At 48.9% G+C, this 27,761-nt stretch overlaps 1 protein-coding gene across 2 annotated transcripts; it reads right to left on the bottom strand.

The window, feature by feature from the left end:
• Nucleotides 1-14,638: 14,638 nt before the first annotated feature.
• LOC123348193 (angiogenin-like) lies at nucleotides 14,639-27,179 on the bottom strand. Of its 2 annotated transcripts, none has more exons than XM_044985646.1 (2): nucleotides 27,024-27,179; nucleotides 14,639-15,351 (listed from the first exon to the last, which is right to left on the bottom strand). In XM_044985646.1, the coding sequence occupies exon 2, from the start codon at nucleotides 15,331-15,333 to the stop codon at nucleotides 14,857-14,859; it is 477 nt and encodes a 158-aa protein (XP_044841581.1). In that variant the 5' UTR covers nucleotides 15,334-15,351; nucleotides 27,024-27,179; the 3' UTR covers nucleotides 14,639-14,856. The 2 variants fall into 2 exon arrangements, with proteins under 2 accessions (XP_044841581.1, XP_044841583.1); XM_044985648.1 differs by having other exon boundaries at nucleotides 27,070-27,162.
• Nucleotides 27,180-27,761: the final 582 nt, after the last annotated feature.

The raw sequence follows: 27,761 nt of genomic DNA, 5'->3' as shown, positions 1-27,761 counted from the left end.
CGGCGCACACCGGGGGCAGGGCAGGCTCCCTGCCCGCCTGCCCTGCCCCCGTGCTGCTCCAGGAAGCAGCTGGAACGTGAGGGAGCAGGGGCACAGGTGTGTGTGTGTGTTGCTGTTGCTTCAGGCACCGCCCCCAGCAGCTCCCATTGGCTGGGAACGGGGAACCACGGCCAATGGGAGCTGCTGGAGGCGGTGCCTGAAGCCACATCAACACACACCCCTGCACCTCTCCTCCCCCAGGTTCTGTCCGCTTCCTGGAGAGGCACGGGGGTAGGGCAGGCAGGCAGGGAGCCTGCCCTGCCCCTGGTCCGTGCTGGGCCAGAGCCGCTCTAGGTAAACGCTGGGGGAGGGCCCCTGATCTAAGCTATTCCGGGAAAAGGGCTCTTCTATCAGCATCTGCACAGGGGCTTTTGCCAGCACAGGTCTGTGAGTCAGGGGTGTGATTTTCCACACCCCTCTGAGCAACACAGTTATGCTGGCAAACCTTTGCAATGTAGACCTGGCCTCTCTGACACACACACTTTATGCACACACACCTTTTACATCCCAATGTGCATTTCCTCACGCAGACGTGCATGCACCTTAGACGCTTTCATGCACTCTAGACAGACACACACACACTTGTATATAATCTCTCTTTCTCTCTCTCACACACACAGATACACACAACTCTGTTTATCAATAGTTTATTGGCACAACAATCTACACATACAAATAGTTATTAAACAGTGAGCCCAAGGACATGTTGGCTGGTGACCACAAACACACACAGCAACATGCACAACCATACTCAGTGTGCTGGGGTGTTCATGCCACTCCTCACCTGAAAGGGATAAGGTCTAATTAACCTGCCAGGCTGCTCCTGGGGGAGAGCCAGGCTGGCTAAGCAAGCGCCGCAGAGCAGGTGCAGGCCAGGCTGGTACAAAGCCAGTAAACTGAGAACATAAAGGGGTTGCAGGGGAAGTAGTCTGCAGTCACTCCCTGGGAGGAGGGAGTTTGGGCTGGAAAACCCAGGGAGGAGGGAGCCAGAAGATAGAGCACAGAGATGGGAAGGTGCCCAGGGAAACAGAAACAGAGTCTGAGCTGGAGCAGACCGTAGTTGCTGGACAGAGGGGTCCCTGGGCTGGAACCGGGAGCAGTGAGTGGGTTCGGGTTCCCCTACCAGCCACTGGGAAAGTGGCACCGGACCTGACCAGGGATTGGAAGCCTGTCCGGAGTGGCATGAGGACAGCTGATCCATTGGCACTGTGATACCCCCGGGAGGGGAAACAGAGTGCTCGGGATGGAGGGTCAGATCCCGAAGCAGGAGCATGCTGAGAGTGAGAGGGGCCGTGGGGACAGCACATGACAGAAGAAGGGCCAGACTTGGATGGAGCTAATCCTGTGTGAAGCCAGGGGGAGGCGCCCTCATGATGTGTAGACATACACATCTATCTACAGACACACGGAGAGCCAGACACAAACCCGTACCCATATACATGCCAATTCATACCCCCCAGCCGCACACAGGACTCATCCCCTCCCACTGGGGACAGCAGGGACATGCGGACACACAGACACACACTCTCTCTCTCTCTCTCTCTCACACACACACACACACATGCATGCACACACACCGAGAAGGGCTCATTCTCTCCCGCAGGGGTGGCAGAGAAACACACACACACACACACACACAGCTGGTATCATTTTTGGTCACGTCCCCAGAAGAAGCAGACACATGCTATCGTAACGTCCTATCAGTGATCCCAGGGTACTGGATCTTGCTGTGATGTCATGATCCTTGGGATACCCTCCTCCACCCACAAGAGGTCTTTGCATTTCCCAGGATTCGGGCAGGGCTGTGGGGCAGGCAGGACAGTGAAATCGAGATGCAGAAGTCAAATTGGGCTCATGCAAAGAATGTAACTAAAGTGACTGACTGTAGGTGGAGGGTGGTAATCCTGAGGGTTAATTCTCAGATGTTCCCTGGTACGAAACTCTCCCTGCCCATCTGAAAGAGCAGGGAACATCCTGGTGAGATGCAAACCTCACAACCCTTGGTTCCCAAGGTCGGGCGTTACCTGCTGAGCGATGGAGCCAGCTGTTATAGAGAGGCAGAGGGAAAGAGAGACGCAGACTGGGTGATATTTTGCAGCAATTTTGCCTGGGATCCCAGCCAGGGCTCTCCCTGGCAAACACCCCAGTCTGGGCTGGGCTGCAAGGCTGATTGGTTTGCCCATGGGCTTGTGGCTGGGTGACAAGGGGCAGGACCTGCTAGATACACACACACACACACTCTACAGAAGGCAGCCACCCTCAGCCACACGGAGACTCACCATTGTCCTGCCCATGGGACGGCCTCCGGGAGCAAGGTGCTGCACTTTAGCTCTGTGTAGCTAGGTGAAGCAAACCCCAGGTGGGGGCATCGGGCTGACCTTGGCCAGCTGCATGGAGGTGAAATGTACCTGGGCTTCATCGCCAGGAGGATCACACACCTGGTTTGGCTTGTTTCCCCTGGTGAAGAGTCACTGGCTGTGTGTTGCTCATCTCCACCCAGGGATCAACAGTCGTGCGTGTGGCGGCGTGTCCACCTGAACCCCAACCCCAGCTCCCTCTGAGGGGGCCGGGAGGACTGTGTGAAATGCAGCCCAGTGACTGCCGGAGGGGCTGGGAGCAATTTGCCCTGGGCCTTACAGGGAATGTTGGAGGCTCTCCCCAGCCCTGCCTCCACCTTCCCCTATCCTCTGGTGCCTCAGCACGCCGTGTCTGGGAGCGGCTCTGGACAGCACTGCAGCGGTGGCTCGGGAGGGCCTGAGCTTCTCCTGCTCAGAGCCGCATAGTAAGGGGGAGGGGCTGCGGAGCCACACTGCTGCAGCGCTGTCCAGGGCCGCTCCTGGGCACAGCGCGCTGAGGGTCCGGAAGAGGGGGGAGGCGGGGGTAGGCAGCATGGTAAGAGGGCCGGTTGGGTTGGACAAGGGGCAGGGAGTCCTGGGGACAGTCAGGGGACAGGGGGAGCGGTTGGATCGTGGGCATTCCGGGGTCTGTCAGGACTCAGCTGGGGTGTGGATAGGAGTCGGGGCAGTGAGGGGACAAGGAGCAGGATGGGTCGGGGATTCTGAGGGGGCCAGTCGGGGGTAGGAAGTGGGTGGGGGTCGGATGGGGACAGGGCCAGGCTGCTAGGGGAGGCACAGCCTTCCCTACCCTAAAGCTCATTCAGCAGTCTGAGGCCTGCAGACAGCTATTTAACACAAAGAGCCAAGCTGTTATCTTTTCCCTTAGGGCTACCATCCCTTTCACTTTTCAACTGCCAAATTATAGTCTACATGTAATTTCAGTGCCATAGGGAGATTCATGACAGGGGAGGGGAGCTTCATTTCAAATTAGCCACTTTAGATTAACCATGATAGAGCCAAGGGAGGGGGAGGGATCACATGAGAAGAGCAATAGCCTACATGACCTACCTCCTTCCCTTCCCAACCCAACCAAGGGAGACCCCTCCTCCCCCGCATTCCCTGAGGCTCCAGAGGGGTTAATTCAGTGGTTCTCAAACTTTTGTACTGGTGACCCCTTTCACACAGCAAACCTCTGAGTGGGACACCCCCTTATAAATTAAAAAACACTTTTTTATATATTTAACACTATTATAAATGCTGGAGGCAAAGCGGGATTTGAGGTGGAGGCTGACAGCTCGTGACCCCCAGTAATAACCTCGTGACCCCCAGTTTGAGACCCTCTGGGTTAATTTAATTTTAGCACCCTGTGTCCATTAACATGCATGTGCTATTTTGAGCATTTCAGTTTTCACGAACATAGGCTCATCCCAGATTCTGGAACAAGCTCAAATGCTCAGTTCGTGGAGTATGTACATAAGCTATACTAAAGACAAACCCACAGTAACCATCTCCAGTTTGTGAGGAAACAGATACATTCATGGAGGTTAAGTCCATAAATGGCTATTAGCCAGGATGGGTAAGGAATGGTGTCCCTAGCCTCTGTTTGTCAGAGTGTGGAGATGGATGGCAGGAGAGAGATCACTTGATCATTGCCTGTTAGGTTCACTCCCTCTGGGGTACCTGGCATTGGTCACTGTCGGAAGACAGGATACCGGGCTGGATGGACCTTTGATCTGACCCAGTATGGCTGTTCTTATGTTCTAACCTAAATGAACCCAAAGTTATGGAGACAGATATGAGTCAAGGAAGCCAGCAGAGTATCAGAAATTTGAAAAAATCTCTGACTGGATGGGCTCAGGCGTTTGGTCACAAGCTGAGGTGGTTCAAAAGTTTTGGATTTTTTTTTAAGCAGAATTTTTTTATTGCTTCTTTAAACAATCAAACACAGCAAGCAGCAAATATTTGGCCACACACTTCTGAAACCCCAAACCATATTCAGGTTTTAGCAGACTAATTTCAGCTTTTCAATTAAAAAAAACACAACAAATTTTGAAGGGAAGCAGATATTGTCCGTGATTTTTTTCTGCTTTTTAAAAACTCCTAGTTTTTGATCCAAAAAATGTTTTGATGGAAAATATTTGTCCAACCCTTTTAATGAGCTTTAGTGCCTTTTAGCACTAGCTGATGCTGAGGGCCAGTGATACCTTGTAAAGGTGACTTGAAAAGAAGTTTTCTCAAAACTGGATTTGTGCCAAGATGCAGAAGGTTTTTAAATGTTTATTTTTTCCAGGGCTGCCGGGGGGGAGGGGGGGGAGGAAGTGGGGCAATATGACCTGGGCCCCACAGGGGCCCCCATGAGAATATAGTATTCTATTGTATTGCATCTTTTTTTATGGAAGGGGACCCCAAAATTGCTTTACCCCAGGACCCCTGAATCCTCTGGGCAGCCCTGCTTGGCAGAAGCTCCTCCAGCTGGGAAGAAGCTGTGAGGACATGATGGGAACAGAGGGTCAGGGACCCGGGGAAGACCCTGAGGGGCAGGGTCAGGAAAGTGGCAGGAGCCCGGAGGAAGGGTCAAGGTCTCCCCAGACCTGGGGGAGAAGAGGCGGCTGCCAGGGACACCAAAGACAAGCCCCGATGGGGGCCTCCTTGTCACTGAGGCCACTAGATATGGGGTTTCCCTGTGGTTGGGCTGGACTCTGGATTACCCCGAAAGGGGCAAGAGCCGAGAGCAACCTGGCTGGAGGAGCAGGTCACAGGTGCCAAGGGGCCCCCGCGTTGCCGGCCCGTCAGCAGGGCTGGAGTGGGGAGAAGTGCCCGGCCACAAGGGGGCATCCAGATGGTGAGTCTCTTTTCCCTGGGGGTACCTCCTGGGGAAGCCCCCTACGTCCTGGAGAAGCGTTCCAGCTCCCAGCAGGCTCTGGAGCCTGGGGAGTTTCTCTGGTCAATTGCAGAGGTGGGAACAGAACCCGGCTCCCAGCCCCATTGGCCCAATCAGCAGCTGGAGATGGGCATAATGGGGGAAGCACAGGCTGGAAGAGGGGGGGCATTGGGGAAGGGTCCTGGCAGAGGGGGAGGTGGGAAGCTGGGGGACCGCAGGCTGAGGAAGGGGGGAGATCAGGCAGGATTCGCAGTAATGGGAGAGGTGGTTGATGGGGGAAGTTTACTCCCTTCCCCTGGGAGCCCTGTGAATCAGGAGACCTCACATGACACCCCCAGGAAAGAATCACACCCCAGCCAAGCGCTGTGCTGGGAGCCGGGCCAGGTGACTAGCCCAATTAGTGGTTCTGTGGCTTCGCTCTTGGAGCCTAGTCCTTAGCCACCCAGCATTGTGAGTTCAGATTTCGCTCAGGACTTGTCTTTAAGTGAGTTAACTAAAAATCCCTCTAAGCCTAGGACACTTTCCAGGGTGGTACCTAGGGTTGTGTGGTGCCTCCCGCCCCTCCTTTACGTGAGGCTGGCTTGTCGGGAAAGCACCAGCCCCTGGGAACACTGTGGTATCTTGCAGGCCTTGTTCTCTGCACATGTGAGCTGTAGGCACTCGCCCAGCCTCCAGCCCTCTGGAGCACTCAGCACGGTTCCACCAGGTGCTCGCGGAGCGTGTGGGTTTGCGGTTCCCAAAGGATCATCACTGAGATCTGTAGTGCAAACAAGAATGAATGCATGAGCACAGAACAGAGGTTCAAGTGACGAGAGCCAGAATATTGGACACAAAGGGTGATGTATGAAGCTACATCATAAGGTGATTTCTAGAGACTACACCCAACAAACAAAGCATTCCCCTGCTGCCTACAAGCTCTTATCCCCAAGTTCTTTCCCCAGCAGTTTCAACCAGGGTGGTCATGACCCCACCTCAGAAAATCAAGCCCTCCAGCAGCTTGTCCTGCAGGAATAACTGTGGAGTCTGCTGCCCTTCCTCAGCATAGTTCCAAAAGTTCATTGTCTTACCCCTAACGAGGAGTGCTGTTAACACTTCCTGGTAGGGTGACCAGACAGCAACTGTGAAAAATCGGGACTGGGGGTGGGGGGTAATAGGAGCCTATACAAGAAAAAGACCCAAAAATCAGGACTGTCCCTATAAAATCGGGACATCTGGTCACCCTACTTCCTGGTAATTTCCTCTCTTTGAAGATTTCACAATCCTTTGTCAGCATTTGGCTCGGACATGTGGGTGGATCCCCACTATGGAACGTATAGGACTCAGGGTTCATGTGACCAGCAAGAGAGAGAGAGGGACGCATCTATTCCTCGTTGCCTCTCAGGAGAATGTGGATCGCTCTTTGGGAGCCTGTATTAACTCACAGACCTAGAGAACATAATTTTTAGCAGAGATACCTAACTCCTTAAATCTCCCCCAGGCATACAGCTTGCAATGATTCACAGGGCCAGTCTGATGCAGGCTGTTATTACAGACCCCTACATGACATTCTCAGGTGAACTAGAATGTAAATCTCAGACCCAGGGATTCCTGTAACCCATATGCCCTCTGCCAGTTGGCATCGCAAGGTCCCTGGGTCACCCTGTAGGTAATTTTATATTCACATTTGGCCAAGCTACAAGCAAAGATTCTGGCCCTAAATGTGTTTTTAATCTAATCTACTGATAACACTAATAACTACCAAAGGCTGCAGCAGTGTCCTGTCTGACAGAGTGTGAAACAGAAGACTTAGAGGAAGATGTCATTAATCTGGCCAATTAATTGCCCCTCTGGGGACAGAGTAGGCAACGAGGTTTGTTACAGGGATTGGTTCCTGGGTTAGTGTTTCTGTGGTGTGGTGTGTAGTTGCTGGTGAGTATTTGCTTCAGGTTGGGGGATTATCTGTAAGCGAGAACTGGCCTGTCTCCCAAGATCTGTGAGAGTGAAGGATCTTTTTCCAGGATAGGTTGTAGATTGTTGATGATGTGCTGGAGAGGTTCTGTCCCCATATCTACTCTAGCGACACCATCAGAGGACCCAACCACATCAGCCACACCATCAGGGACTCATTCACCTGCACATCTACTAATGTGACATAAGCCATCATGTACCAGCAATGCCCCTCTGCCATGTACACTGGCCAAACCGGACAGTCTCTATGTAAAAGAATAAATGGACACAAATCGGACATCAGGAATGGTAACTTACAAAAGCCAGTAGGAGAACACTTCAATCTCCCTGGACTTTCTATAACAGATTTAAAAGTAGCCATACTTGTGACCAAAAACCCCTTCAAAAACAGACTTCAAAGAGAAACTGCAGAGCTACAATTCATTTGGATATTTAACACCATTAATTTGGACTTGAATAGGGACTGGGAGTGGCTGGCTCACTACAAAAGCAATTTTCCCTCTCCTGGTATTGACACCTCCTCATCAGTTATTGGGAGTGGACTACATCCACCCTGGTTGAATTAACTCTGTCAACATTGGTTCTCCACTTGTAAGGTAACTCCCTTCTCTTCATGTGTCAGTATAATAATGCCTGCACCTGTAATTTTCACTCCATGCCTCTGAAGAAGTGGTTTTTTTACCCATGAAAGCTTATGCCCAAATAAATCTGTTAGTCTTTAAGGTGTCACCAGACTCCTCATTTTTTGTGTGGATACAGACTAACATGGCTACCCCCGATACTAAGTTTGTAAGGACACTGAAAGTGTTAAGATCAGTTTAGAATGCATTTTGCTTTTATTTCATTTGACCAAATCTGACTTCTTGTGCTTTGACTTATAATCACTTAAAATCTATCTTTATAGTTAATAAATCTGTTTGTTTATTCTATCTGAAGCAGTGTGTTTGGTTTGAAGTGTGTCAGAGGCTCCCCTTGGGATAACAAGCCTGGTACATATCAATTTCTTTGTTAAACTGATGAACTCATATAAGGTTGCAGCGTCCAGCGGGCATAACTAGACACTGCAAGACAGAGATTCCTAGGGTTGTTGTGTCTGGGACTGGAGATATTGGCTAGTGTCATTCGGTTACAAGCAGCTGGGAGCAGCTTACACGCCAGAGGCTGTGTGTGACCAGCCCAGGAGTGGGGGTTCTCACAGTAGAGCAGGGTAAGGCTGGCTGCCAGAGTCAAGGATTGGAGTGACCTAGCAGATCACCAGTCCAGACAACACCAGAGGGGAACATCACAGCCACTCAACCACATACATCATTTGGAACTGGAAGTACACAATCAGGAAGTAGCAAAGACAAAAAAAATGACAAATACAGTAGAGTACTGTGTTATATGTAAACTACTAAAAAAAATAAAGGGAAAGCAACATTTTTCTTCTGCATAGTAAATTTTCAAAGCTGTATTAAATCAATGTTCAGTTGTAAACTTTTGAAAGAACAACTATAACATTTTGTTCAGAGATCCAAACATTTAGAGTTATGAACAACCTCCTTTCCCGTAACTCTGAGGTCATACTGTAAAACAAATTGTAAAAATCTATCTGTCCAAACAACCTGTTTTCAATATGGCTAAATGTGAAGTCATACACCCAGGAAGAGACCCTGAGGGCTATACTGATAGGATGTGGGACTCTACCCTGGGAAGCAGTGCCTTTGAAAAAGATCTGGGGGTCATGGTAGATAATTAGCTGAACAGGAGCTTGCAGAGTGACGCTGTAGCTGAATGGGCTAATGTAACCATGGGATGCATAAATAGTGGAATCTCAAGTAACAGAAGTGGGATTAAATGGCCTTTGTATTGGACACTGGCGCTACTGCTGCTGGAATGCCATGTCCAGTTCTGCAAATTGAAGAAGGATGTTGATAATTTGGAGAGGGTTCAGAGAAGAGCCATGAGAAAGATTAAAGACCAGATAAATGCTGTATAGTGAGAGACTCAAAGGAGCTCAATCTATTTAGCTGAACAAAGAGAAGGGGTGACTTGAGCACAGTCTATAAGTACCTACACGGGGAATAAATATTTGATACCGAACTCTTCAGTCTAGCAGATAACATGATTCAATAGCTGGAAGAGGAAGCTAAACAAACTGAGAAGGAAATAAGGGGTACATTTTTGCCAGTGAGGTTGATTTAGTACTGGAACAACTTACCAAGGGTCATGGTGGATTCTCCATCACTGGCTGTCTTCACATCAAGATTGGATGTTTTTCTAGATGATCTACTCAAGTTCAAACAGGAATTAATCCAGGGCAGTTCTCTGGCCTGTTTTATACAGGAGGTCAGTCTAGATCAGTGGTTTTCAAATATTTTTTCTGGCGACCCAGTTGAAGAAAATTGTTGATGTCCATGACCTAGGGTGACCACACAGCAAATGTGAAAAATTGGGATGGGAAGTGGGGGGTAATAGGAACCTATATAAGAAAAAGACCGAAAAATCAGGACTGTCCCTATAAAATCAGGACATCTGGTCACCCTACCATGACCCAATGGAGCTGGAGATGAGGGATTTGGGGTGTGGGAGGGGCTCAGGGCTGGAGCAGAGGGTTGGGGTGTGGGGGTGAGGGCTATGGGGTGGGGCGTGGAATGAGGGGTTAAAGGTGTGGGAGGGGCTCTGGGCTGGAGTTGGGGGGTTGGGGTGCAGGAGGAGGTCAGGGCTCTGACCTGGGGCCAGGGATGAGGGGTCTGGGGTACAGGAAGGGGATACAGTTTGGGGGGGCTCAAGGCTGGGGCAGGGAATTGGGATGCGATGTTGGGGTGCAAGCTTACCTTGGGTGGCCCACCACACAAAGAGGTACCTGAGTCTGTGTTGTATCTCTCCATCTTTTGGAGTAGCTGTATATCGCTCACATATACTGCGGTTGGTTAATGGCCAATGGAGATGAGCACAAGAGAATTGGAGTTGCCACAAGAGAATAGACCCTGGGTCCATCTAGCTTGGGAACCCATCATGGCTGTTGGCCTGGTCCAGTATAGGCAGGTGCAAGATCTCCCCTTGTGGGCAGTTCTCTGGATGGCCTCCCTTATACTGACCCTGGGAGGACAGTGGTTTCCACGGGGTTAAAAAAGGGTGGATGAAGATTCAGGACTCCTAGGTTTAATTCCAAGCTCTTGATGGGACTGGGGTCTAGTGGATTAGAGCAGTCATGACACCGGAGTTCTGTTCCCAAGCCTGGGGTGACAGGTTGAGATGGGACTTGAAAACACATTGGAAAACCACTACACATTTCAGTACTTTTGAAGTGTTCAGCGGCTTACATCCTTGCTATCCCCAGTGTGACTGTGCTGGGGTGGACTAGACCCAAAGGCCCCTTGCTGGAGGCCTCAGGGTCCTGCCACACCCACCCCAGGAAAGAAGCAGTGGAGAGGTATTCCAGATGGGCTAGAGTGGCTGCAGAGTTACCAGCCAATCAGCGAGGCTTCAGGGAGCAGCCAATGAGGGCCCAGCAGGCTGAAATAAAAGGAACTGCAGAGCCAGAGTGAATGCAGTTTGCTTTCAGGGCCTGGGGTAGGGGGGTCTCAAACTCAGTTTACCTTAGGGCCAGTGTCAGTCCTCAAATCCTGCCAGCGGGATAATGATGTCACTGAAGATGGTGTTCAGAAAACAAAAAGTGTATATTGTAGTTTTTATTTTGAATTTTTTAGAAATAATAAAACTGTCATACAACTTTATAGAATTCTTTGCCTGCCAGAGAGTTTTTAGTGTTTGCCAGTGTGACATATTAACAGACTATGACCATTTAGATCATTGTTGCAACTACTGTTATATATTTGCACCAAATATTGTACAAAGGTTGTTGTGTCATGTAAGGTGTCTATGAAAAGGTTATGGTTTGCTGGTTATGATTATGCGATCTGTATGCATGCATCATTTTTGTAGTTGAAGTTATGAAGTTATGAAGAATGACTATGTAGGGGGGAGGGATAGCTCAGTGGTTTGAGCATTGGCCTGCTAAACCCATAACTGTGAGTTCAATCCTTGAGAGGGCCACTTAGAGATCTGAGGCAAAAATCAGTACTAGGTTCTGCTAGTGAAGACAGGGGGATGGACTCAATGACCTTTGAAGGTCCTTTCCATCTCTAGGAGATAGGTATATCTTCTATTATTATTATTTTTTTACTTGTATATCAATGCATTTTGATTCTGAAGTAACCTTTGTAAAGCATTTGGTCAGCTTCCTGAGAAAGGATTTTGCAAATTAAATGCCCAGTCAAGAAACACTTAACTGACAATAGACCTTGGGAGACTCCAATCCACATAAAAAGTCTTCCTGGGGACATTCAAGATGCCATGTGGGCAATGGCTGCCACCTGTAAAGAACTGAGTCATGCACGGACATGTGACTTGCCCATGTGACTCCCAACTTCATTTTGCTGTAGTTTTCCACAGTAAGAACAAAGGTGTTCTTACACCTGGAAGAGACTATAAAAAGCTGCTGCAGCTTCTCCATCTTGTCTTCAATCCTGCTTCTGATCTCTGAAGACACTTTGCTACAAACTGAAGCTTTGAACAAAGGACTGAATGATCCATCTCAGCTGTTGAATATTGACCTGGGTCTGAGGCTTGGTCCTTTGGGATCAAGAGAACCTTTTTTCTTTTATTGGAGCATTGGTTTTCATAACCATTCGTCCCCATAATGAATGGCACTGGTGGTGGTATGGGGAAACTGGAGTGTCTAAGGGAATTGCTTGTATAACTTGTGGTTAGCCAGTGGCGAAAAACCAAAGCCCTCTCTGTTTGGCTGGTTTGGTTTGCCTTAATAGTAAAGAAACTCCAGCCTTGGGCTGTAACTGCCCTGCTTTAAGCAGTTTGTCCTGAATTGACTCTCTCAACGCCAGCCTCATTACGCCAGACAACTGGCAATACTTCAGTTCTATGTTTGTTGATGTTTGGCCTCAGTGACTGAGCAGTTGAAACCTTCAGGACTGCAGCAAGGTGTGCATCAGATAGTTGTATTTGGTATTTTGACTTGTTTATATTCATTGTGGAAAACAGTGATGCTGCCTCCATGGCTGACTCTGCCTGGCAACTAATGATGCTGCCTCCATGGCTGACTCTGCCCGGCGACTAGCGATGGTATCTCTGTCCCTCTCTCCGAACCAATGGGAACTGTGAGGGGCGGTGCCTGCAACAGACAGAGCTGGTAGCGGGGTTGCATCGGTCTCTCCTCCGTGGGCCACAGTGGGGAAGTTCTTAGGCTGCAGATGGACTGGGGGAACAAGGAGAGTTCCTGGCTGGCTGCAGGAGCTGAAAGGGCCTGGATAGATCAGTCTTCTAGCAGGGACCGCGGAAGCGAGTGGTGCTCCTGGGTGGCTGCAAGGGCTAAGGCAGATAGTTGCTGGCAGGGATCGGGGACGTGAGGGAATAACTTCTGGCTGGCTGCCAGGACTGACTTAAGACAGGGAAGTGCCCCAGGGAAATACAGTTAGTTAAAAGCAGGAGCGGCTCTAGGATTTCTGCTGCCCGAAGCAGGGCGGCACGCTGTGGGGGGCGCTCTGGCGGTCGCCGGTCCCGCGGCTCTGGTGGACCTCCCGCAGGCATGTCTGCGGGAGGTCCACTGGAGCCGCCTGCCGCCCTCCCGCGGGACGCTGCCCCAAGCGCGCGCTTGGCGCGCTGGGGTCTAGAGCTGGCCCTGGTTAAAAGGATGTGTCACATGGCTGCTACTGAGAGGGTCCCTGGGCTGGGACCTGGAGTACTGGGTGACCCTGGGTCTCCACCCCCACCTCCCCCCCAGCATGGGGGTGCAGACAGGCCCATGGAAGGGACTGTTCGTGGAACTGTTACCTCCAGAACTGAGACTGACCCAGCTGGAGAGCTGGCATCAGAGGCCTACAGGGCAGGCGAAGAGCCCTCAGAGAGGAAGGCCTGGGGGTGCTATTCCACCCTGTTGCCGGCTCAAAGGGCCCGAGGCGGAGCAACAGCAGGGGTTCGTTGCCCGGTGTGCGTTGCACTAATTAACACACCAGGGTGGAGAAGCAAAACCACGTTTATTTGAGCCCAAATAAGGTGCCAGGGAGAAAAAGCATTCTCAAATCCTGCACACCCGCACGCAGGCGGGGTCCCAGCATTTATACCCCCCTTGTTTGTGTAAGCCTTTTGTTCGGTTTTCCCCCTCACCCCTCCCTTCCCAACATCAGTTACTTTAAACATTACATCTCAGCGTGTTAGAAAAGTTCCCATTCGCATGCTTATCTATGGCCTTCACAGCACAAACGCATACAGATTTTCCTCCCCCCTCTCCCCCTCCTCCCCGCCGCTTTTGCTGTTTCAAACTCCTGCATCTGCAAGCTGAGACAGCTGACAGTTACACATTTTGCTTGCTGTCTGTTAGCATCTTAGGCTGGTTAAAGTTCACAGCATGGAAGACCTCTGGTTCACTCAGGCCTGCAGTCACAACTCTGGTTTACTTAGGCCTAGTGACACCAACAACCCTAGGGCAGAAATAGTCACACGTAAGCTGGCCAGCTAGGGTACTGAGGCCCTGTTGGTCAGACTGAGGACCAGAGCCTGGGGGAGACTACAGAGACGTTGGAGCCTGGGGAGGGCTACAGGACATTACTGAAGGTTTTGAGATAGGCCTGGTTGGACAGTGTACCCCAGAACGGAGGGGCAGTGTAGGCGGTTTGGCCAGAGGACTGAGTCACTAAAGACCGCCAAGAGATACATCGGCTGGAGGGGGCGTTCGCGAGAGGTGGGTGCTGGCCTGCTGAAAAGAACCGAGTGATTGCAGACAGCAGTGGCCAGAGACAGGGGACACTAGCGAGAGGCAGGTGCTGACTCCTTTACAGTGACACAGTAATTGCTTTGCAGGTTTCAGATTTTATTGAGTTTATTCTTAGACTGAATACGCAACACCAGCAGGGAGAAACTGACAGATAGTTCTTATTGAAAGGACACAGTTTGAGATGGCCGCTATTTGTCACAGCAAGGAGATGACATAAAGGCAGCAGAAGGTGGGGGTTGTGGAAAGGGGTGGCTATACTGTATAATGGGCACTAGGGGCAGCAGAGGGTGGGGGTGGGGGAGCGGTGGCTATACTGTATAATGGGCACTAGGGGCAGCAGAGGGTGGGGGCTGGGAAGGGGCGGCTATACTGTATAATGGGCACTAGGGGCAGCAGAGGGTGGGGTGGGGAAGGGGCGGCTATACTGTATAATGGGCAGTGGGGCAGCAGTGGGTGAGCAGTGGGAAGGGGCGGCTATACTGTATAATGGGCACTAGGGGGCAGCAGAGGGTGGGGGCTGGGAAGGGGTGGCTATACTGTATAATGGGCACTAGGGGCAGCAGAGGGTGGGGGCAGGGAAGGGGCGGCTGTACTGTATAATGGGCACTAGGGGGCAGCAGAGGGTGGGGTGGGGAAGGGGTGGCTATACTGTATAATGGGCACTAGGGGCAGCAGAGGGTGGGGGCAGGGAAGGGGCGGCTGTACTGTATAATGGGCACTAGGGGGCAGCAGAGGTGGGGGCGGGGAAGGGGCGGCTATACTGTATAATGGGCACTAGGGGGCAGCAGCATGTGATCAGGGCATTTCAGCCCAAGATCCCTGCACCAGAAGAGGCAGCAGCAGATTCTGAGGGAATCGGGAGTTGCCTCCTCATCACCTCGTCAGATCTGGCTCTCGTCAAAATGCACCGGGTGCTCATGCTCGTCGCAGGCAATGACGATCATCCTTGAGTCCCGGGTCGCCCGGTACTCGCATTTGTCGAGGGGTTTCCCTCCATGCCAGGTGCAGGTGGTGATCTGGAATGGTCTGAGGCTCTGGCGCATGGCCTGGCCAGTTTTGGTTACATAGTTCCTGCCTCCATGGCTGGTGCAGATGGCTTTGATATCATTGCTGTTTTCATGGATGAAGGTGTTTGGGTCCTTGCAGACTTTTTGCTCACGATTTCTGTCCCTCTTCTTGTCCTTCCCCATCATGTAGCGCATGCGACTGTCGCAGTAGTGGTCATTACGACCCTTGGGGTTTGCATCAAAATGCTGAAGGAGGAACCGCTCATACTGATCCTGGTTGGCTGATGCTCCCAGCAGCACCAGTGCAGAAGCCAGTAGCAGCAGTAGCACGGGGGTCATTTTCAGAGCCATGGCTCCAGCCAGATGGTCCTGAGGACACATTGAGAGATAAGAACTTCAGAGCAGGCATATAGAGTCAGACCATGGTCTATCTAGCCCAGGGGTCTCAAACATGCGGCCCGCGGAGCTCCCCCAGTTACTTCCTGTCGCTGCCAAACTCCCCTCACCCCCGCCCCCCTCCCCGAGTTATTTTCTGTGCCTAAGCTCCCCGCGCGCTGCTCCCCAATGTTTGGGGCCGGGTCTCTCCCCTGGCCCCACCTGCCGCCCCCATGCGCCTCCCCCCAGTGTCTCCCGGCCCCCACTTGCTGCCCCCTCACCGCCGGGGAGCCTGCCCGGGAGCTCACGCTGACTCCACTCCTCGGCTATGCTGGCTTCCGGCATCACCTGCTGCCGCAGGGTCCTAGCGCCCCCCCGCACTAGGGCCAGAGCAGGCTGCCCTTCCCCTGCACCTTCTGCCCTAGTCCTGAGCCTCTCCAATGCCTCAAACCCCTCACCCTCAGCCCCACAGCCCTCACCCCTGCACCCCCTCCTATCCCCAAACTCCGTCCCAAAGCCTGTACCCCCACCCCCTGCCGCAGCCTGGAGCCTGCACCGAGCACAGAGCCTGCACTCCAGACCCCCTCCCCCACCCAAACTCCAGCCCAGGGCCTGTACTCCAGACCCCCTCCCCCACCCAAACTCCCTCCCAGAGCCTTAGGCAGTAAATCTAAGTGCGTGTTTTGTCCTTTGAGTGAGGTGCATTACTGAGTGTATATATTTATTAAAACTGCTTGGAAATGACTTCGTCCAAAAAAAGAACACTCATGGAAGAAAAGAGAGTTTTCCAAGACAAATGGGAGAATTTATATTTTTTCACAGAGGTAAAAGATAAAATTCAATGCCTTATTTGTCAGCAAACGATTGCTGTTCCCAAGGAGTATAACGTGCGTCGGCACTATGACACGATGCACCGTGAAAAATATGATGCATTCACTGGAAAAATCCGAGAGGAAAAAGTTCAGCAACTTAAAGCAGCATTTGCCAAGCAAAGAAATTTATTTTCAGGGATTAACAAGTCTAGCGAAGATTAAGTAAGAGCAAGTTTTGTGATAAGCGAAATGATAGCTAAATCATCGCGACCTTTTACGGAAGGCTTATTCATAAAAGAATGTCTTATGAAGGCCAGTGAAATTTTATGTCCTGATAGGAAGAAAGTTTTTGAAGGCATAAGCTTGTCTGCAAATACAGTTGCCTGCAGGATAACGGATTTAGCTGATAATGTGCAAAAACAATTGATTCAAATGGCAAAAGACTTTGAAGTATTTTCAATTGCTCTTGATGAGAGCACAGATGTATCAGATACCGCACAGTGTGCAGTGTTCATTAGAGGTGTGGACTGCAATTTGAATATAACTGAAGAATTGCTAGACTTAATAACACTGAAGGGTACCACAATGGGACGTGACATATTTCAAGGATTGGAAGAGTGCATTGAAAAAGCTGCGCTGCCATGGAACAAACTCGTATCTTTGGCTACGGACGGTGCGCCATCAATGTGCTCTGAAAACATTGGTGTGGTTGGATTATTGAAGACCAAACTGAACAGCCTCAATATACCAGGAATTAGCTTCACCAGTATACATTGTATTTTGCACCAAGAAGCCCTGTGTAGTAAAAGTCTACAAATGAAAGAAGTTATGGATGTAGTTGTTAAAACTGTTAATTTTATACGTGCATGAGGGCTGAATCACAGACAGTTCACTTCTTTTCTAGCAAGTATGGACAGTGAATATGGGGAACTTCTGTATCACACTCAAGTTAGATGGCTGAGTTGTGGAAATGTTTTGAAGCGTTTTTTTGCACTTAAAGAGGAGATTGATTCCTTCATGAAAATGAAAAACAAGGAGGTTCCACAGCTTGCTGATTCCACTTTTATCTGCAACCTTGCTTTTCTAACAGATGTAACTGATCACCTGAATGCACTGAACTTGAAACTTCAAGGTAGAAAACAGGTGATAACACAGATGTATGACAGTATTAAGTCATTCAAAGTCAAGCTTACTTTATGGGGGAAACAGCTGACTGCTGGCAATTTGGTCCATTTCTCAACTCTGAATTCCTTAGGAAAAGTTGAACCCAAATCCTTGAAAGAATATGCAGAGATCATTTCTAACTTACACAAACAGTTTGATGTGCAGTTTAAAGATTTCAAGGCACTTGAACTACATTTTCAACTTTTTTCCACACCATTTGCTGTTGAAATTGACAATGTTGCAGAGGAAATGCAGATGGAGTTAGTGGCGCTTCAGTGTGACACGATTTTGAAGCAGAAGTATACAGATGTTGGAATTCCAGAATTCTACAGGTTTCTTTCACAAGAAAGATTTCCCATGTTATTCTCTGCTTCTGCAAGGATAATGGCAATGTTTGGAAGTACATATATATGTGAACAGTTTTTCTCTTCCATGAAGATTAACAAATCTGTGTTAAGGTCAAGGCTCACTGATGAACATTTGCAAGCAACACTGAGATTGGTTTCGTCTCAGGATATCAAACCTAATATTGATGCTCTGGTTGATGCAAAACGCTGCCAGCTAAGTGGCCAAAAATGAAATGACTGTCAAAATTAGCACTGACGTTTCACATTACAGTTAAAGAAGTTAATAAAAAAGTTAATAAATTAACTTTTAATAGCATACTATATTTTAATACTATACTACTATATTACTCTTCATTTTTTTTTCTGCCTACCTCCAGGCGCTTCCCGCCGCCAAACAGCTGTTGGTGGCGCTTAGCACTTTCTAGGAGGCAGGGGGGAGGAGCGGGGAGCCGCGCGCTTAGGGGAGGAGGTGGAGAAGAGACAGGGCAGGGGCGGGGCCTCATGGAAGGAGTGGATTGGGGGTGTGGCCAGGGGCAGCAAGGGGGCGTGTCAGTGATGCGGCCCTCGGGCCAATGCACTAGTCCTCATGCGGCCCTCGGGGTCATTTGAGTTTGAGACCCCTGATCTAGCCCAATATTCTGCCTCTGACAATGGCCTGTACCAGAGCTTCAGGTGGAGGTACAAAACAGGGCAATTATGCAGTGATCTACCTGTGTTTTCCACTCCCGGCTTCTCACAGAGATTCAGGGACACCCAGAGCATGGGGTGCATCCCTGACCATCCTGGTTAATAGCCATTGATGGGCCTATCCCCTCAAGTGCGAACAGGGGCTGCTAACAGGGAGTTTCGCAAGGGAGTTCTCCAGGTGAAGGAGGAGCAAATACAGCATCTGTGGGGTAAGTGACTGTCTGTAGTGTGTGTTTGTTTGTGTTTGGGGGTTACTTGCTGTGTGCCAAGCTTGTGTTTGTCAGTCTGTTTGTTTGTTTGGTTGTTTGAAGGACCGTGTGCTCTGGCTGGCAGTTGGAGGCAGGTTTGAAAGCTCGAAGCCTCTGGTAATTGGCTGAGCCTTAATCAGTGGGCGGGGCATTCACTCAGGCCAGGGCTTTATAAAGCCGTGCACAAGCGACCAGGGGCTGCTAACAGGGAGTTTTGCAAGGGAGTTTGGAAGGGGAGCGGGAGTCCCTCGCCAGCCCTAACCCCTTCCCTCTAGTCCCCCTAAAACCTATAAACTGAACCACATTTCAAAACCCCTTTCTGTAAACGACCCTTCCATTAACTAGGAGACAATGCAGGCAGAAGCCCAGCAGCAGAGTGGGGGCTATCCAGTTTATTGCACTGAGTGTTGCATGTATGATTACCTGCCCTGTGGGGTGGCGTATGTGTGCAGTCGGTGCAAGGAGCTCCTGGCCCTCAGAGACCATGTACGGACTTTGGAGGCCAGGGTGGCGGAACTGGAGGAGCTAAGAGAGGCAGAGAGGTATTTTGATGAGGCTTTCCGGGACACTGTAGAATTGTCCCACCTCCGCTCAGACAGCCCTTGTGCTGTTAAGGAGGAAGAACGGCCCAGGGAAGCAGAGCAGTCAATGGGAGCAGAGGGAAACCTTCCCATAGTTGGGACCCTCCTTCCAGATGGTGCTGGGGTTGCCTCTCGCACTGAGGTTGCCTCTCTGGGGGAGGGAACTCCAGTTGCTAGGAAAAGACAGGTGTTAGTAATGGGAGATTCGATTATTAGAAACGTAGATAGCTGGGTCTGTGATGACCGGGAGAACCGTATGGTGACTTGCCTGCCTGGTGCGAAGGTTGCGGATCTCTTGAGGCATCTAGACAGACTTATGTGTAGTGCTGGGGAGGAGCCGGTGGTCGTGGTACATGTAGGTACCAATGACATAGGGAAGGGTAGGAGAGTTGTCCTGGAAGCCAAATTTAGGCTGCTAGGGAAGAGACTGAAATCCAGGATCTCTATGGTGGCATTTTCAGAAATGCTCCCAGTTCCACGCGCAGGGCCAGGTAGGCAGGCAGAGCTTCAGAGTCTCAATGCGTGGATGAGATGTTGGTGTAGAGAGGAGGGGTTCACGTTCATTAGGAACTGGGGAAACTTCTGGGATGGGAGGAGCCTATACAGGAGAGATGGGCTCCACCTAAACCAAAGTGGAACCAGACTGCTGGCACTAAACATTAAAAAGGTTGTAGAGCAGTTTTTAAACTAGGAGATGGGGGAAAGCCGACTGCCGCAGAGGAGCGTGTGGATCGGACACAGACTTTTCTTAGGGGAGAGTCTGATAGAGAATCTCCAGGTTATAGTCAGGAGCAGAGGACTGAAGAGTATAATGTAAGGGCCGGATCAGATGATAAACAGTCACATAAAAAAGAATCTGGCACATCAGAAAAAGGCAGGTTAATAAACAGGGACAAGTTTTTAAACTGCTTGTACACAAATGCCAGAAGTCTAAATAATAAGATGGGTGAACTAGAATGCCTTGTGATAAAGGAGGATATAGATATAATAGGCATCACAGAAACCTGGTGGACTGAGAGCAATCAATGGGACACAATCATTCCAGGGTACAAAATATATCGGAAGGACAGAACAGGTCGTGCAGGGGGAGGAGTGGCACTATATGTGAAAGAAAGCGTAGATTCAAATGAAGTAAAAATCTTAAGCGAATCCACATGTTCCATAGAATCTCTATGGATAGAAATTTCATGCTCTAGTAAAAATATAACATTAGGGATCTATTATCGACCACCTGACCAGGACAGTAATAGTGATGATGAAATGCTAAGGGAAATTAGAGAGGCTATCAAAATTAAGAACCCAATAATAGTGGGGGATTTCAATTATCCCCATATTGACTGGGAACATTTCACTTCAGGACGAAATGCAGAGATAAAATTTCTTGATACTTTAAATGACTGCTTCATGGAGCAGCTGGTACAGGAACCCACAAGGGGAGAGGCAACTCTAGATTTAATCCTGAGTGGAGCGCATGAGCTGGTTCAAGAGATAACTATAGCAGGACCGCTTGGAAATAGTGACCATAATACAATAGCATTCAACATCCTGTGGTGGGAAGAACATCTCAACTGCCCAACACTGTGGCATTTAATTTCAAAAGGGGGAACTATACAAAAATGAGGGGGTTAGTTAGACAAAAGTTAAAAGTTACAGTGACTAAAGTGAAATCCCTGCAAGTTGCATGGGCCCTTTTTAAAGACACAATAATAGAGGCCCAACTTCAATGTATACCCCAAATTAAGAAAAACAGTAAAAGAACTAGAAAAGAGCCACCATGGCTTAACAACCATGTAAAAGAAGCAGTGAGAGATAAAAAGACTTCCTTTAAAAAGTGGAAGTCAAATCCTAGTGAGGCAAATAGAAAGGAACACAAACACTGCCAACTTAAGTGCAAGAGCGTAATAAGAAAAGCCAAAGAGGAGTTTGAAGAACGGCTAGCCAAAAACTCCAAAGGTAATAACAAAATGTTTTTTAAGTATATCAGAAGCAGGAAGCCTGCTGAACAACCAGTGGGCCCCTTGACGATCAAAATACGAAAGGAGCGCTTAAAGACGATAAAGTCATTGTGGAGAAACTAAATGGATTCTTTGCTTCAGTCTTCATGGCTGAGGATGTTAGGGAGATTCCCAAACCTGAGCTGGCTTTTGTAGGTGACAAATCTGAGGAACTGTCACAGATTGAAGTGTCACTAGAGGAGGTTTTGGAATTAATTGATAAACTCAACATTAACAAGTCACCGGGACCAGATGGCATTCACCCAAGAGTTCTGAAAGAACTCAAATGTGAAGTTGCGGAACTATTAAGTAAGGTTTGTAACCTGTCCTTTAAATTGGCTTCGGTACCCAATGACTGGAAGTTAGCTAATGTAACGCCAATATTTAAAAAGGGCTCTAGAGGTGATCCCGGCAATTACAGACCAGTAAGTCTAACGTCGGTACCGAGCAAATTAGTCAAAACAATAGTTAAGAATAAAATTGTCAGACACATGGAAAAACATAAACTGTTGGTTTCTGTAAAGGGAAATCGTGTCTTACTAATCTGTTAGAGTTCTTTGAAGGGGTCAACAAACATGTGGACAAGGGGGATCCGGTGGACATAGTGTACTTAGATTTCCAGAAAGCCTTTGACAAGGTCCCTCACCAAAGGCTCTTATGTAAATTAAGCTGTCATGGGATAAAAGGGAAGTCCTTTCATGGATTGAGAACTGGTTAAAGGACAGGGAACAAAGAGTAGGAATTAATGGTAAATTCTCAGAATGGAGAGGAGTAACTAGTGGTGTTCCCCAAGGGTCAGTCCTAGGACCAATCCTATTCAATTTATTCATAAATGATCTGGAGAAAGGGGTAAACAGTGAGGTGGCAAAGTTTGCAGATGATACTAAACTGCTCAAGATAGTTAAGACCAAAGCAGATTGTGAAGAACTTCAAAAAGATCTCACAAAACTAAGTGATTGGGCAACAAAATGGCAAATTAAATTTAATGTGGATCAATGTAAAGTAATGCACATTGGAAAAAATAACCCCAACTATACATACAACATGATGGGGGCTAATTTAGCTACAACGAGTCAGGAAAAAGATCTTGGAGTCATCGTGGATAGTTCTCTGAAGATGTCCACGCAGTGTGCAGAGGCGGTCAAAAAAGCAAACAGGATGTTAGGAATCATTAAAAAGGGGATAGAGAATAAGACTGAGAATATATTATTGCCCTTATACAAATCCATGGTACGCCCACATCTCGAATACTGTGTACAGATGTGGTCTCCTCACCTCAAAAAAGATATTCTAGCACTAGAAAAGGTTCAGAAAAGGGCAACTAAAATGATTAGGGGTTTGGAGAGGGTCCCATACAAGGAAAGATTAAAGAGGCTAGGACTCTTCAGCTTGGAAAAGAGAAGACTAAGAGGGGATATGATAGAGGTATATAAAATCATGAGTGATGTTGAGAAAGTGGATAAGGAAAAGTTATTTACTTATTCCCATAATACAAGAACTAGGGGTCACCAAATGAAATTAATAGGCAGCAGGTTTAAAACAAATAAAAGGAAGTTCTTCTTCACGCAGCGCACAGTCAACTTGTGGAACTCCTTACCTGAGGAGGTTGTGAAGGCTAGGACTATAACAATGTTTAAAAGGGGACTGGATAAATTCATGGTAGCTAAGTCCATAAATGGCTATTAGCTAGGATGGGTAAGAATGATGTCCCTAGCCTCTGTTCGTCAGAGGATGGAGATGGATGGCAGGAGAGAGATCACTTGATCATTGCCTGTTAGGTTCACTCCCTCTGGGGCACCTGGCATTGGCCACTGTCAGTAGACAGATACTGGGCTAGATGGACCTTTGGTCTGACCCGGTACAGCCATTCTTATGTTCTATGTTCTTATAAAATTATCCAGGTTTTTTTTTAACCCATTTATATTCTTGGCAACCAGTTCCACTGATTAATTATGCATTGTGTGAAAAAGTACTTTTTCTCGTTGGTACTAAACCTGTTTCCTATTAATTTCATCGGGTAGCTCCTAGTTTTGTACTGTGTTCCAGGGTAAATAACATTGCTCTGTTCACTTCTTCCACACCAGCCATTATTTTAATAGACCTCTATCATATCCCACCAAGTTGTCTCTTAAGCTGAATGGCCCTAATCTTTTTAGTCTCTCCTCACATAGAAGCTGTTCCATACCCTTGGTCATCTTTGTTGCCATTCTCTAAACTTTCTCCCATCGCACTATGTCCTTTTTGAGATGGGGTGACCAGAACTGGACACAGTATTCAAGGCATGGGTGCATCCTGGATTTATATAGCAGCTTTTTGATATTTTCTGTGTTATTTTCTATCCTCCTCCTAATCGTTCCTACCATACAGTTTGCCTTTTTGCTCACTGCAGTGTATTGAGCAGAAATGTTCAGAGAATTACCAATAGACACTCCAAGATCTCTTTGGCGGTAACAGCGAATATAGATTCCATCCTAGTTTATGTGTAACTGGGATTACTTTTTTCCAGTGTGTATTACTTTGCATTTATCAACATTGAATTTCATTTGCCATTTTATTGCCCATTCACCCAGTTTTGTGAGATCTCTTTGTAACGCCTTGCAGTCACCTTTGGACTTAACTATCTTGAGTAATTTTGTATCATCTGCAGACTTTCTCACCTCCCTGTTCATCCCCTTTTCCAGATCATTAATGAATATATTCAACAGCCCAGGTCCCCATACAGATCCTTGGGAGACCCTGCTGTTCATCTCTCTCCATTGTGAGAAATGACTTTATTTTCATCCTTGGTTTCCTATATTTCAACCACTTACTGATCCATGAGAGTACCATCCCTTTTATCTTATGGGTACTTAGTTTGCTTAAGAGCCTCTGGTGAGGGATCTTGTCAGCAGCTTTCTGAAAATACAAGTACATCATATCAGTTGGATCACCCTTGTCCACATGCTTGATCTCCTCACAGAATTCTAGTAGATTGGTGAGACATGATTTCCCTTTAAAAAACCCACGTTGACTCTTCCCCAACAAATTGTGTTTATCTATGTGTCCAATAATTCTGTTCTGTATTATAATTTCAGCCAGCTTGCCTGGTACTGAAGTTAGGTTTACTAGCATGAAATTGCCAGGATCACCTCTGGAGCCTTTTTTAACAATCAGTATTACATTCACAACCTTCCAGTCATCTGCTCCAGAGGCTGATTAAAATGATAGGTTACATACGGCAGTTAGCAGTTCAGCCATTTCATATCTGAGCTCCTTCAGAACTCTTCAGTGAATCCCATTTGCTCCTGGGGACTGATCACTGTTTAATTTGTTGGTTTGATCTAAAACCTCCTCTACTGACACCTCAATGGGGGATGGTACTTCAGATTTGTCACCCCAAACGAATAGCTCAGGTGTGGGGAAACTCCCTCACATGCTCTGCAGTGCAGATGGAGGCAAATAATTCATTTAGCTTCTCCGCAATGGCCTTGTCTTCCTTGAGTGTTCCTTTAGCACCTTGGTTGTCCAGAGGCCCCACTGCCTGTCTGGAAGGCTTCCTGTTTCTGATGGCCCTAAAAAATGTTGCTGGTACTTATTGTGTCACTTAACCTCGCTGTGCTTCTGCTTTCCCCTTCTGTGAAATGGGGCTGATGCTCTTAGTTCCAGCCTCACCTTAGCCCTTGAATGCCTCGCCCATCCGCACGGTAAGGACATTTTGCAATCTCCTAATCTAATACACCTGCAGTCTAGACTTTGTATTGAAAAGGAGACATGGCTTGTTTGTTTTATTTTATACTAAACAGGAGTCCTTGACTCTGTTAGCCAAGCAGAGATCAGAAAGCTCTGCTGTTGACACAATTATTTATGTTCTCAGCTCTTTCTAGCGAAACAATGACTCTTGAGCTCTTCACTTGGCAGGTAAATAGAGGAAAGATTGATCTGAAGCCCTGTCTTTCGCTTTCCTTTCCTTCTGTGGTTGTTTCACCCTAGTCACATTTTAGACTAGGAGCAGAGAGGCGATTTGTATACCGCGTTGGTGGGAGCGATACTGGCTACTGCGAATACGGCATCCAGTTCTGGGGTCCACCTTCTGGAAAGGATGTTGAAAAATGGGAGGAGGAGCAGAAAAGAGACACAACAATGATTTAAGGGCTGAAGAAAATGCCTGAGAGTGAGAGAATTAAAGAGCAGGATCTGCTAATGTATCTAACAGCAGACTGAGAGGTGATGACAGCGTATAAAGACCTTCCTGGGTAAAAAACACCAGGCTCTCAGGGTCTGTTCAATCTAGCAGAGAAAGAACCAAGGGCTGAAAGCTGGACAAATTGAACTTGGAAATAAGATCCCAGATTTTAATGGTGAGGATGAGGTATCATTGGAACAAACAACCAAGGGGAACAAACTCCACCTTCTCCAGCTCTGGCTGGCTCCAATCCAGACTAGACAGCTTTGTGGAAGGTGCTTTAGCCAAACACAAGTGACTAGGCTCAGTGCTGGGGTAACTGGGTGAAATTCTCTGGCCTGTGATATACAGGAGGTCAGGTTAGATAATTGAATGGCCCCTTCTGGCTTTAAAATCTAGGAATGGTTCTGGTGGGAGGCAATTCGCTGAGGGTGGTTCAGAGTGTGAACACCCCAGCCCTACAGGGCTTCTTGTGAAAATGGGTGAGGAAGGGATACAAGGCAAGGACTGGACTCAAATCTCCCCCCGGGTTGGACAATGGATCCCACCCGAAAACTAATCCCCAGAGAGATCCCCCCACTCAGAACTGCTTTGTAACCCACCTCCCAGCATGTGCTCCCCTCTTTCTCATAGCTGATTCCCCAAAGGTTTTTGAGTCTGTCAGACGGGGGACCTGAGCTGGGATTTTGAAAGGAGCCTTCCAGAGTTAGGTGACCAAATCCCGCAAGAGTATCCCTAACTCCCTTAGGCCCCTTTGCAGACCCCAGTCACCGTCGTCCAGAAGCAGCAGCTCATGCGCTTGGCATCAGTGGATTCGAAGTATCCCACAGGGGACCCAGCTAGCACTGGTCGGACAGTCAGCCCAGCTTTGCACACCATGGGAGACTGAATGTTGCCCTGTGGCGATTATGTCCTCTCAACCCAGTCTCTTTATTCCCCCTTTAAAGAGATACTTTAAAATGAACAGACAGCCTGAGCTCTGAGCCTCCCTCTCTGCATGAGCTGACCCAACCCCTCTGATCTGCTTTGTGTTCTGAAATTCTGCAGCTCACAGGTTAGATCTAAACTGGTGGAAACTCCTGCTCCAGTGCTCAGAGGAACCACGGTGGGGTCTGCTGAGCCCTCTGCTCCAATCTCTAGGTGACATGTTCTTTCCTACAGACAGGAGTCCTGAGTCTCAACCCACCCCTCTCTAACCCACTAGACCCTACTCCCATCCCAGACCTGGGGATAGAATCCAGGAATCCTGATTAAAATGGATTCCACTCCAAAAACTAATCCCCTGGAGTGTGTGTGTGTGTGGGGCTGCTCTAACCACTAGACCCCACTCCTTTTCCAGAGCTGGGGATAGAACCCAGGTGTCTTGACTCCCCACTCCTTGCCTCTGATTACTTGATTGTTTTCTCCTCCCACAGCTGGGGCTAGATCCCAGGAACCCTGAGTTGCAGCCTCACTGTTCTAATTCACTGGAGTCCCTTCTCATCCCAGAGCTAAGGAGAAAACCCACAAATCCCAACTCCCAGCCCCCCACTATTCTAACCCCTAGACCTCCCCTCCTCCCACAGCTGGGCAGAGGACCCAAGTTCTCTGACATCCAATTGCACCTGCCCTCACCACCAGACATTCTGCCCTCCCACAGCCAATTAACTGAGCCATCTCCTCTGTCTACACCTGTGGGCTCTCCGGCCTGAAGATTCAGCTCAGCTCAGGAAATAACCGTGACGTGGTCTCCTCCTGGCCAAAGTCCTGCTTCCTCAGCTCCTGTCCCCTTGGGGAATAGGCGAGCTGTCTGCAGAGTGTCGCTGACGATGTACCCCCAGTAGCTGCCTGTTATATAGACCCTGTGGGTGGTTGCGGGGGGAGGGACTCCCGGGCTCAGCTAACACTGTGCAACGGGCAGCATTGTGCAACCAGTGCCGGGAATGTCAATGCACGGGGCCTGTGGCCCTGTGAAACAAACAGACCTTGGAACGGACGCTGACCCTGTTTGTGTCCATTCAGGCCCATAGCGTGTGGAGTTGTTCCCAGCACAAAGGGCTTAGCCCAAGCCAACCATGCGCCTAAGACAGGACCAAGGGGGCTCTGCCAGCTTGTGATATCAACACCCCATCCCCGGTCAGGAGAGAGGAATAGCTGTGTCCTGTTCTGCTATGCGGAGGGGCTGAGCTATTCCATGAGACCTAAGGGAATGAGGTGCCCAACTCCCATGGACCAGCCCCAGGGGCTAGGTTCACAAAGGGGCTTAGGCACCTAAAGGCCCCTAGAGCTAAAGGCTGGCAAGGAGTTTGTCTCCCATGGAGGCTGCTGACATCCACTGATTTCACTGGGAGTCAGCAGCCTCACTCCTTGGAGCGCTGCACCCCCAAGTGCCAGGAGCAGACCCCACGGGCATTCCCAAACCCCGTCCAG

Source organism: Mauremys mutica, chromosome 13 (genome assembly GCF_020497125.1).
Source record: "Mauremys mutica isolate MM-2020 ecotype Southern chromosome 13, ASM2049712v1, whole genome shotgun sequence".
In the NCBI taxonomy this organism is placed as follows: domain Eukaryota; kingdom Metazoa; phylum Chordata; order Testudines; family Geoemydidae; genus Mauremys; species Mauremys mutica.
This window is presented reverse-complemented; position numbering and strand designations above follow the sequence as displayed.

Coding starts and splice junctions, on each gene's coding strand:
- LOC123348193 (XM_044985646.1), bottom strand. CDS start 15,333: ATGGCTCTGAAAATGACCCCCGTGCTACTGCTGCTACTGGCTTCTGCA.